At 37.3% G+C, this 12,345-nt stretch overlaps 1 protein-coding gene across 2 annotated transcripts; it reads left to right on the forward strand.

Moving 5' to 3' along the window:
* The first annotated feature begins 1,943 nt into the window (after nt 1-1,943).
* si:dkey-103j14.5 (isoaspartyl peptidase/L-asparaginase) lies at nt 1,944-10,819 on the forward strand. Of its 2 annotated transcripts, none has more exons than XM_037781342.1 (7): nt 1,944-2,078; nt 3,995-4,191; nt 6,292-6,434; nt 6,628-6,791; nt 8,091-8,209; nt 8,869-8,979; nt 9,325-10,819. In XM_037781342.1, the coding sequence occupies exons 1-7, from the start codon at nt 2,032-2,034 to the stop codon at nt 9,531-9,533; spliced, it is 990 nt and encodes a 329-aa protein (XP_037637270.1). In that variant the 5' UTR covers nt 1,944-2,031; the 3' UTR covers nt 9,534-10,819. The 2 variants fall into 2 exon arrangements, with proteins under 2 accessions (XP_037637270.1, XP_037637271.1); XM_037781343.1 differs by lacking the exon at nt 1,944-2,078 and adding an exon at nt 2,145-2,247.
* Nucleotides 10,820-12,345: the final 1,526 nt, after the last annotated feature.

The following is a 12,345-nucleotide window of genomic DNA, read 5'->3' on the forward strand; positions in this document are numbered from 1 at the left end:
AACCCTCTAACCAACCAACCAACCCTACAACCAACCAACCAACCAACCAACCAACCAACAAACCAACCAACCAACCAAACCTATAACCAACCAACCAACCAACCAACCAACCCTCTAACTAACCAACCAACCCTATAACCAACCAACCCTCTAACCAACCAACCAACTAACCAACCCTCTAACCAACCAACCAACCAACCAACCTACCCCACAATCCACCAACCCACTAACCCACTAACACACCAACCCACACACCAACCAACCCACCAACCAACCAACACACCCACCAACACACCAACCAACCAACCAACCCACCAAACAACCACTTTTGTCTCTGTACCTCTGTATACATATATAGATATTTTATCTTATTTGATATTATAGCTCTTGCTAATTGCTATTTCTGCTCATTCTGAAATGACAAGCAGGCCTAGAGGGAGCCAATATTGATCATAACTTGCATGTCCTCACCATCTCTTTTCATAATTAATGATTAATGTCTCTCTGAAATGAGACATGTGAAATGTAGTTTTCTTCTTGATGGCCTAAAATAAGAGACTGGGGCCAATGTCGGCCAGTACTGTCTTTGCATTTCACGCTTGCTAAACCTTCACTGATTTAATTTCAGTCAATGAAATGATTCATGACAATGATGATGATAACCCTGCCGCTGTTACAGTGGCTACTAATGGTGATGATGACTGTGACTGTAAATGTGGTTTAATCTTGTAATCCTATGGTATGGTTGTGTATTTAGACTAAAGCAGACAGACTGAAATAAAAAAAAACAGACAAAAACACAATGTTGTCTTCACCGTGACATTAAAGGAAAGACAAAAAGAAATATGAATTGGAAAATATCTTCTACGATGATGTTTATCAGCACAGAGAGAAGAAGACTTTTATCAGACTGCAGCATGTCACTTTGGACAAAGAGGATTGTGGCTGACACTATTTAAAAACTCTCTGCATCAATACTGAACCTATTCCAAGTGTTTCAACTTAGATTTGATGCATTCTTACTGCTATCTAGTGGTCAAAGTGCAACATTGCACATTTCTTTACTACATCCAAGTGATGCAGATAAGCCTTTCAAAGTTATTTTTTTTATTGAATATTTTATTTAAAAAGTTGCAGCAGTACGTAATAATCTTTTCTTTAATCATCAGAGGATCTAAGGTGTACTATGATTTATTTTGTAATGATGTCAGGATTGCCTCTAAACCTGTATGCATGTTCAAACTTTCTTTTATTTAATATCTTAATGTTTGTTTCTAATCCTCTTTCAAGTTTCAATGTCGGTAAAGCCCTTTGATTTATTATTTGAATTGTCCTTTGAAAATAAATTTGCTTTAACAACATTTTTTTTCTTTTGCGGTACTTGTTTGCCTTGTGCATTCAGTGTGAGAGTCTATAAGGGATATTTTACACTAATGCACTTTATATAAATTACTTAAATAATTCGGTGTGAAGATGAAGAGTCGCATGAGGAAGGGTGACTTTGAGTGTTTACTTGTTTATACATTTTTGTCCCAATTAAAGCTGCAGTGGTATATGATTTTAAAAAGTTTGTTTTATAAAATGGTCTCTTTGTCTTGACAGTAGTTCATGAGACAGGTAATCTGAAAAAAAAATCATGTGCCTCTGTGTCCTCCGGTGCTCCTAACGGCATCTGCAAGATTTCACAGACCGGAGGAAAACAACCAATCAGAGCCGAGCTGGAGCCTTGCCGTCTCTGAGCAGCTGTCAATCACTCGCAAACTCCAATCAAATGGCAGCGCAATATTCTGTTACTGTAATGCCTATTTCTCGCCTCAAATGTTTTCAGAAAAATCTTGTAGTGTACTGTTTAGCCGTTAAATGAGAAAGTCTTTGTTGGTCAACACGGATTTGTCAACAAGTTTGTCAACACGGATTTTATTTTGAAAGGCTTCACCGGAAGTCTTGCCTTGAATTATACTGGACTTGACAGTAGTGTCCATAATGAACTGGGGGCAAAACACTTGACAAATCCCACCAAACCACGTGACTATGGCGGAGAGTTTCTCCACTGGGATGAATGGAGAAGCTCCAGAAAGGTAAGAACAACAGTCCAAATGTTTCATTAATAATTGTTCATGTTTATGATTCAACCAGCTGCACACCTGAGAATCACATGTGTCTGTCCGAGAATGCTCCACACCTGAGAGGGGATTCACACCACGTGTCCTGCAGTTTATAGTCGCAGAGTCAGATCAACACTTCAATGTATGTATGAATCAACTGTAGGCTAGAGGGAAGACCCCTCCAAAGTGCTCTCTACAAAACACCTTGTTTGTTTATTTGTTTATTTATTTTGCACAATTTAAGACTATACAACATAACAAAACAAATAAATTAATAATATACAGTGCAGGAAGAGGCAAAAAACCCTCTGGGCTTATCTGAAGCCACCTAGAGACAAGATTAATATAAATAAATAATATGACTACATAATAGTGATAACAAACTATTAGGACAAGATATATATAATAACAACAATAACAATACAGTAAATATATATAAAAAGACAAGGTTGTGTGTTGTGTGGAAGTGTATGGTTAGTGTTTGTGAGGAGGATATTGATTTAAATATCTATAAAGACTTCTGGGTAAACGTAACCAAACAACATTGTGAGTTGGAAAAAACATAAAAACAGATAATGGACAATATGGGGAAAAACAATTACAAAACAGCAATTAAATGACCCTTTATGCGACTTTTGAAACATTTGACAGATGAATAGTTTATTGATAGATGTGAAAAGCTATTCCATAATTTGGTTCCTCTAAATCTTATCGAAAACTGACCTCTACTAGTGAGGAAGTTAGGAGGATGAAGATCTAGAGATTGACGGGTTGAGTAAGAATGGACCTGAGAATTTGTTTTTAAATAGGTTTTGAACTGCTCAGGAATATTCCCACCAGAAAGTATCTTATAAATAAAAACACATATTTGAGAAATATTGATATCATAAATAGTAAGAATCTGGAGTTTCTTAAATAGAGGAGCAGAGGAGATGCAATCCTCACAAAACGTTATTGGAGAACGAAAATGTTATGAAGGTTTGTAGGAAAAGTACTCGCCCAAACTATATTACAATATGAAAGATAAATAAGACTATAATAAAGAGTAAGGAGACAGTTTGTGGTATCAAGAGGACTAACCCTTCTTATTATAGATATAGATTTATAGATGTATAGATTTATTTGTTTTTTTTACTAACCCAGTCAATCTGTTCTCTCCAACTCAAGCGCTCATCAACAATAATTCCCAGGAATTTTGCAGTCACATTCTCTTCTGATCTTCAAGTGAGATGAAATCAATGTACTTGTTTTCATCTCACTGAACTCGCGCCTCACTCTACTCCCATTCTGCCTCAGATACAGATCTCTGATCTATAAAAAAGCACTGTACAGTAAGAGCTTCCTCTGCCATCACTGCCCTCAATAAACTGCAGCAATAACACTCAGTGGACTCATGTTCTTGTGACTTGTGACTGTATTGTGTTCCTTGTGGCTATATTTTTCTTTTTGATTAATGTTCTTTAATTGTTCCTATGTGTGTACAGGCTGTGGAAACACATTTCCTCTAAAGGAGGACAATATATTATCTATCTTCTACTTGCTAGACTAACTGAGATTCTTCCAAATTGGTGGAACGCAATGTTTGCTTTGATTTGCAGGTTTGAGGGTTATATCATAGAGCTAACTTCCTTTGGGTAGAGTGTCATTCGCAGTGAGCCTGTAGCACTATCGACAAGATGTTCAATTTGGGTGAGACTAAAGTTAGCACTTAACTTTAGCTACAGCACTATCAGATAGACATCTAGTGTAGAAACGTTTGCCTAATGGAGTGTAGTCCAGCAATAAGAATTATTATCTCAAAGACACAGACTGTAGATTTCAGCAAGCCAACATTTCATCAGATATAACTTCTGTGAGACTCCATAAACCACTGTGTCTTTTACCTGCAGGAACGTAAAGATCTCAGCAGTCATAGTCGTGCACGGTGGGGCATGGGCCATACCGGATGACCTGGCCGAGGCTTCTGTTAACGGAGTAAAGGCTGCAGCGCGTGAAGGGTTTTCAGTGCTGAAGAGAGGAGGAAGTGCACTGGATGCTGTTGAGGCAACTGTGAGGGCTCTGGAAGATAACCATGTGTTTGATGCAGGTATGCTGTACAGAATTACTCTTACCAATATTTATTAACCATATAGGTAAATTTACACACACAAATCTACATTAAACAAAAGGATTATACACTCAGTTGCCAGTTTATTGGATTTATTACAGGACTGTTGAAACTGGCAACTGAGTTTATATCTGTTCTCTAATCTCTGATGCTTTTAAATAGATCTTAGCAAAAGGTCTCAGAGCCACAGCTCTTGGCTCTTATCTATTCATACATCAGTTTAAAAAGCCTAAAACTACTCCACCAGCTGGCCACACAGGAGCCAATCACTGATGATCACCATCATCTTTATTAATTCAGTTAGATTTGTCTGTAGCTCGATGCCTCCATCTGCTGGTGGTGATGCCGACATTCATCTAGACTCAGAAACAGAGTGATGGTGGTCGGTGGAGGCGAGGCTGTTTACTGATTATGGAGCTCATCGTCATAATCTGGCATTAATCCCAAATGGAGTCTGCACCAAAATCTAATCTAAATTTTAGATTATGTTTATGTGTTACACCCCCATGGTGACCCCGGCAAGCTTGAAAAACATAAACTTGCCCAACAGAAGGTGGACTTCTGTACACTGTACAAAATAACTGTCTTCTCTTTTCTTAAAGGGGAACTACGTCCATTTTCAAAATTCATACATGTTATTCCTATGGTCTAAGACAGTCAAAAGGATATTAGTAAACATGAACAACTCTCCCAAATCCAAAAACTAAAGCGCTGAAACTCAAACCTGTGATGTCATAGGGTATAAAGAGTGGATCTGCTCCATAAACAACGAATGGGGGACTGATTTTGTGGACCCACAGATGTTTGTTTTCTTTTTTATAACCAAATGAACTTTATCCTATACGGAAGTGTTCTCAGTTGTGAAACAGAATATGTAGGATAAGCGATAAGATAAGATATTCCTTTATTAGTCCCGCAGTTGGGAAATTTGCAGTGTACAGCAGCAAAGGGGATAGTGCAAAAACAAGATGCATCAGCTAACAGTAAAAAAAAAAGAGCTAAATAAAGTGTAAGAAAATATGAACCATTTAAATAGAAGGAAGTTTAAAAATAGGAGCAGTATATATGGTATTGACAATAAACAGACTATTAACAAAATTGCACAAGTGGAAAATGATATTGCACAGTGAGAATGAAATGAAATTCGACCTGAAAATATTGCACAGTATGAATTACGCCTGAAAAATAATAATGATAATGATATTGCACAGTTATTGTCAGGTTTTTGGTGTGTAAGTGGTCTACTGGGAGCAGTGCTGGTTGTGGAGTCTGACAGCTGCAGGAAGGAAGGACCTGCGATAGCGCTCTTTCACACACTTTGGGTGGAGCAGCCTGTCGCTGAAGGAGCTCTACAACATAGAGCAACAACAACATTCCCCTGGGTGCAGGGGTTCATACTATAGTTCATACTTTATACCCTATGACATCACAAGTTTGAGTTTTACCACTCTATTATTGGGCTTTGGGAGAGAGTTGTCTAATATTTTGGACTGTCTTAGACTATAGGAATGACATGTATGAATTTTGAAACTGGGTGTAGTGCCACTTTAAATTAATGTTGCATCTTTTTGGGACAACTTGCCCAAATAATTTTCACTTGGCAAGCAAGTGAAGATCAACCGTTAGCACAGAGATGCATATCTTGCCTGTGCATATGGATTTCTGTTTGTGTAAACAACACAAAACAAACATCTGCCAACATGCATCACATAGACATATGTGTTAACTTAAAACTACATTTTCGACCTTAGAAGCTTTTGAATCATACATCAACACCAATGGAAATCTTGAGATGCATTTTAAATGTACCAAACTAATCTGTACAAGTACATCCAAACTGGACATCAGTGATGTATCAGTCATTTAGTACTATGCTCTTTTGTACTGCTTTGTCACCACCCTGTGGACTTTTGAGGATGTAGCGGGCGACATAAAACCTCTGCACACAAAGTAGGAAGGAAATCATATCTCTAGCTGGTCATTCTTGCTTCCTCTCTGTCTGCTTTTGTTTGATTTATTTAGTTTCTCAGCATTGATAAAGGCCCTCCAGTTTAAGTGAGTTACTGATTGTGATTGTAGGGCACGGAGCAGCGCTAAATGCTGATGGAGAAGTGGAGCTGGATGCCATCATCATGGATGGAAGGACACTTGCCAGCGGTGCCGTGTCTTCAGTGAAGAACATCGCCAATCCCGTGTCACTGGCACGGGCGGTGATGGAAAAGGTGTCGTCTTAAATACTTTGCTTTTGTCTCTCTTTGAAAGAAACAGCAAGAGACCACTGATGGTTATAAAGGCACTGATTTGATTAGTGATTTGGATCATGAAGTGGTCTTATTACCCATCAATGAAAATGTTTTGAAATCCATTTTCTCTTTGAACTTTTTCTTACATGTTTGCTGCTATTGAACATTTCAGACATCCCACGTCATGTTGACAAGCAGCGGTGCAAACCAGTTTGCAGAGAGCATTGGCATGGCCACAGTTCCCACTGATACACTGGTGACTGAGTATGAGAGGAGAGAGTGGACGAAGAGCAAGACTTATGTTACTGGCGTGATGGAGGATTTCAACTCTCAGTGGTGAGTATCTGCCGTGCTTGACTTTATTTCGACCCCTTCTAGTCTGGACTTCCTCATAAATCTCTGAACACACAGCATCTTTTCAGGTTGAATAGCCTGATGGTGTGACACTACCTTGAAATAAAATAAATATAAACTCTGGAGCCTGCTTGGCAGAGAATGTGCTTATATATAAAAAAAAATGTTTTCACAAAAGTTAATACTGCAGGAGAAGATGTTTTCAAGTTGTCCTCTTCAAACCAGATAAAGTCAGTTCCTTTTAAGTTGACCAAAAATAGACAGAAATGCTGCAAATGCTTTCATTAACATTGGATCACAATGCGGTTTTGATGGCCATTATAGTAAGTTTCTTAAATGTGATGATTGCTTGTTAAAGGGTCACTTCGGTATTTTTCAACCCTACTTTCCCATGTTTTTGTGTCTAACTGACTAATAGGGACAGCAATTTCTGTAATTGGTCCAGTATTGATGGTAGCTGTTTACGGGCAGCAATATGGTGCTATTGGGGCAACCTGGCACCGTCATTTACGTCCACTAAAAGTGCTTGTTTTTACCACGACAGGCTCTGATTGTTATTATAAGTGTCTGACATTATGGAAAAAGTCTCGTTCTGAAATCTGGCGAGGTGACGTGTTGGCGGAAGACAACGGTGGAATAGTGGAATACATTCATGGTGGAAACGTGAGTGCCAGAGTTTGTTGTGTTGGAGTAAAGAAAGCGTAGCTTAGTGTTATTTAACAGATTTTCAATGTCATGGCTGAATATCTAGATGATTTCCACAATGTGTATGAGATCTTTGAATTCAATCGCCGCCTATATTTATTTGAGCCAGAGTATACGGATATTCAGATTTCACAACGAGACTTCTCCTTGAGCAAGACTTGGACACAATAACAAACAGACTGGATCAAGGGAAAGGTTAGAAAAACGTTAGATTTCTCTGTAGGGTTCTTTCCATAATGTTGTCAGACACTTATAATAACAATCTGAGCCTGTCATTGGCAAAAACAAGCACTTTTAGTGGAAATAACGTTACAATACCTCACTTAACCTCACAGCTTGTTTCGCAGCTGCTGGTTACAGCGTTCTCCCTCAATACTGGACCAGTTTCAAAAATAGTTTTCCCCATTAGTCATTTAGACAAAAACACATTGGGAAAATAGGGTCCAGGTTGAATGTTTTCAGTAAATGAATACCTAGAGAATGGCTCTGCTTTGCTGTTGGGGAGTGAGAAGAAGTGTTAGCTACATCAGAAGGGAAATATGTCTACCTTTTATAACCTTTTTGTTCTCATCCTAGGGCTCATGATACTGTTGGGGCAGTTGCTGTGGACTCTGCTGGCAATGTTGCATGTGCAACATCAACTGGAGGGATCAGAAATAAAATGGTTGGCAGAGTGGGAGACTCTCCGATCATTGGTATGACTTAATTTACTTGCACTGTCTCAAATAGCACTTTTTACATTGTCAGCTGTAGTTAAAATGAGATTAAATGAAATTAGATGTCATCATTATTATTATTATAAAGTCAGATTTAATCACATAATTAACTTTATTCAAACAAGCTACACTTGATGAAATGAAAACCCTTTTTTTTTTAACTCTTTTAGAGCACATCCACGGCCATATTGTGCACAATAAATGCAATAAAATTTACAATCAATTTCTTTGTATTTTTATATCAAAATCCAATCATCTTTTCTTCCTGTAAAACAAAATATGACGTGCGCTTACATAAGCTAGTACCAACCAATTTCAACCAATAATATCATGGCATCCATCCATCAATCTATCGGTGACTTTTAGCGACAGTATTGCTCTACATTCTAAGCCCGCCCACTTTTTAGCGGACCAATCAAATGCAAAGCGTTTGATTTAAATCCCTCTTGTGACTGTACACCGCACAAATATTCTGTTTCACTGGGGAATACTCACAGTACAGAAGCTAAAGACGCTCAAACTTCTGTTGCACTGAGACTTTAAGAGCAAATTTACCATTCCAATTATACTCTCAACTTTTATTTTGGTATAGTAGATTTAATGGTGTTTTTTTCATGTTCTCTCTTGTAAATATTAAGGCTCTGGAGGATACGCAGACAACTTCAGTGGTGCAGTGTCTTGTACCGGTCATGGAGAGTCTATCCTCAAAGTCACATTGGCCAGACTCATTCTTTCTCACATTGAACAAGGTGAAGTATCACACTTTCTATCTATTAAGACAAGCCACATATGTCAGACTTTATCTGGTCTTAATATAATTTGATGTCACTACTTCTGTTTTTGGGATAATCATCGCATCACTGAACAGTGAAACGAATGAATGAAAAAGATTCAAATAGTGTGAATGTCTTATGAGTTTAGAGTAATGCAGAATTAAATTGAAAAGAAATGAGATACAGTAGGACAAAAACAATGAAATGTGGTCTTGCCTGTTAACTGTGAGTTCACACTTGGATGTAAATTTTGCTTGATTCCCTGACTGTGTTTTGTTAGTTAACTATGTTCCATCTACATATTTACATATTTCCTCGCAGGTAAATCCGTAGCAGATTCCTCCCAGTTGTCTCTGCAGTACATGGGAGAGCGTGTCCGTGGTGCAGGAGGTGCTATTGTTGTTTCTCCGTCAGGAGAGTGGGCAGCCACATTTACCACAGAGCGAATGGCTTGGGCAGCAGTGGACGAGGATGTTTTGTGGTATGGATTAGAACCAAAGGAAAGATTAAAAGAGCAGCTATCCGAATAACCCTTTTTACACAGTTTTTAATCCTTATTAGTCATAGTATGGAGCCAGATAATAGGGAACTGTATTTCTTATGTGTTTTCTACTAATTCACTATGGTTTGGGTCATGCAGGGTTGTCTTTGTGGACATTTGCTACTGATGTTTGTAGCCAAATTTAATGAGTAGTGTTTTCTTCTTTCTAATCTGTGATGTCAAAGCTATGTACTGTACAGTACATTATGTACAGTGAAATCTAAACTGTAAAAATGAAGATGGTGGATATTATTATTAGTATTATTATTGCATAAGTCTTAAGGTCTGTTTTTTGAGCAGCTAGTCCATACATTTGACTAGTTTTTCTCATCCCCCCTAATTCTGAATTGCATATCACTGCAAAAGTGCAAAAAAAAATATATTTGTCTAATTACTAGTCAAAATATCTCGTAAAACTTAATATAAGACACAATCACCTAACAAGTAACACTTCTGTGAGATATAGGGACTTGTTTTTAGACAAGGTGTTTTGAATATCTTATCTGGACAAAATTCTACTTTTGAGCATTACAGGCACACAACACTTCCTAATACTAGCGAAATAATGCTCAAAATAGTTTTCCCAGCTAATTTCCTTCTCTTTCTAATCTCTTTTTACATTGGAAGGCCTAAATATTACATCTTATTTCCAGAAATCTTACCAAGAATTTTCACTTTTTTTTTTTTTTTTTTAACTTATTACAAGTGAAAAAAAAACTTGTATTCATTTTTAAAAATATTATTTTTACTTATATTTAGAGTGGCCTTTTTCCAGTGCTGATTTAGTTTAGTTTATTTCTCCAAATTTGTGTTTCTCAGCCCAGAACTAACTCCACTCTTGCACATCTGATCCAATTAACGTCTCAACATTTTACATGACATGTTTATCAGCTCAGGTGTGTAAAAGCGAAGCAAAGAACTACAGGGCTGGTGGCTCTCACCTATTAAAGGTACAGAATGTGGACAATACAACTACATTGAATATTAAAGTAATTAAAGATGTATCTGTGTAAATGCACTATTCTCAAACTTGATAGACTGTCAATTTACGCCAGTATTCATAGTCATGGTTGCATGTAGTTCAGTCTGACCATACTGTAGTGTGCCTTTTTAAATTCAACTTAAACGCCGTCTTTGATTAGGGGTTTTCACTGCTGACATCTATGCTGAAAGCAGGTAACTAGTGGATAGGATAGAAAACCACCCCGCTCCTATATTAAGAATCATTTGTTTGATTGGTTGGAATCCATAAAATGAGCCCTTGAAATGACTTGATATAAGTACTGTATGTCTGTGAAATGTATCTGACTTTTTTTTGTCACCAAATCTCGTTCAGTTTCATCAAAAGTTGTTTGGCTATCAGTGTTTTTCAAGCTCCTCTGGTAGAAGTGGACTATCAGGGGGTTGTTAACATAACGACCTTCCTCTTCATTTGGCCAGCAGCATCGTTGACCTTGCTTCATCCTTTGAAACATTTGCTGCTCAAACTGAGACACTCACTGTATACAAACCTGATTCAGAATTAGCATTAGATAGTCTGGATGACCATGTGCTCCCACTGTGATTTAAGACAGGGGTTCTCAAACTTTTTGGGGCCAGGGACCCTTTACACGGGAGAACATTTTTCCAAGGCCTCCTTCGTAATCGTAACACAGATCAAGCATATGCTTACTACCATTTGTCCTTTTAGATGCCATCTGGGCTATTTGTATTCTAAAACTTTTCAACCTGAATACTTCAGACCTGTTTCATAGTGATAAACAAAAACACACTTCAATTTGAATCATGTTGAGATAAGATGAGGTATTCCTTTATTAGTCCCACAGTGGTGAAATTTGCAATGTTATTGAATGTTAATACCACTTACCCTTTAAAAAAGAGGGTGATTTTATTCAAATTGCATTTGGACTCAACTTGACAGCATTTAATTTATTAGACTACATTAAAAGTAATTGATCTTAAAAGCCTTCAGACTGACATAGTCCTAATAAATCCAGACATTTAAACTTATCAGTCTAAAGTTGAAGTGCTTCAACTTTAAAATAATGAACTTCCTGCTGTGTGTCACAATCATATCAGAGTTTCTAATTGCCCGAAGCTAACGTGGGTGGGAGTAATGGACACAGTATGCCTGCTCTATTGGCGCAAATAGTCCCCATCTGTAGATTTGCACTTTTTAAGGATACAGCACAATTTAATAATCTATAGCAAATTATTTCGCGGACCCCCTGACAGTGCCAAGAACCCCTGGGGGTCCCCGGACCCCACTTTGAGAATCACTGATTCAAGACATAGGGCAGCTTTGAATGGCTGGTTCATATGGTGCAGTTTCATATTTAAAAACTGGAGACAGTGCATTAAAAAGGATAGAATAAATAAGTATTCAAATTAACATACCTAAAAATAACAATAAAAGAATAAAATAAGTAAACGTTTCAGACACAATTTCATACAATTTGCAGTCACACCCAATTTGCAGTCGTGTTTAGCAGCAGAGAAAAGTGCATTTATGTCCATAGTAAAGTGCTGTTTGCATTACTGTTCCACTGTTCCTGCATGCAGCTTATTTTACACACAAGGCAAGAACCTTTTTTTTTTTTTTTTTTTTTTACAATGTAACAAAATAAATACACACAGTATACATGCACGAGAGTGTCAAATATTTCACTTTTTTATATATGGAAACAAATTAACATTTATTTTTTTTTAACTTTTTTTTAATCTTTTTTTTCAATATTATATTTATTGTTTTTTGTTCATTTTGAAACAACAGAACAAACATTCACAAACGTCCCCAATAA

The sequence above is a fragment of the Sebastes umbrosus genome, chromosome 10 (genome assembly GCF_015220745.1).
Source record: "Sebastes umbrosus isolate fSebUmb1 chromosome 10, fSebUmb1.pri, whole genome shotgun sequence".
In the NCBI taxonomy this organism is placed as follows: Eukaryota; Metazoa; Chordata; class Actinopteri; order Perciformes; family Sebastidae; genus Sebastes; species Sebastes umbrosus.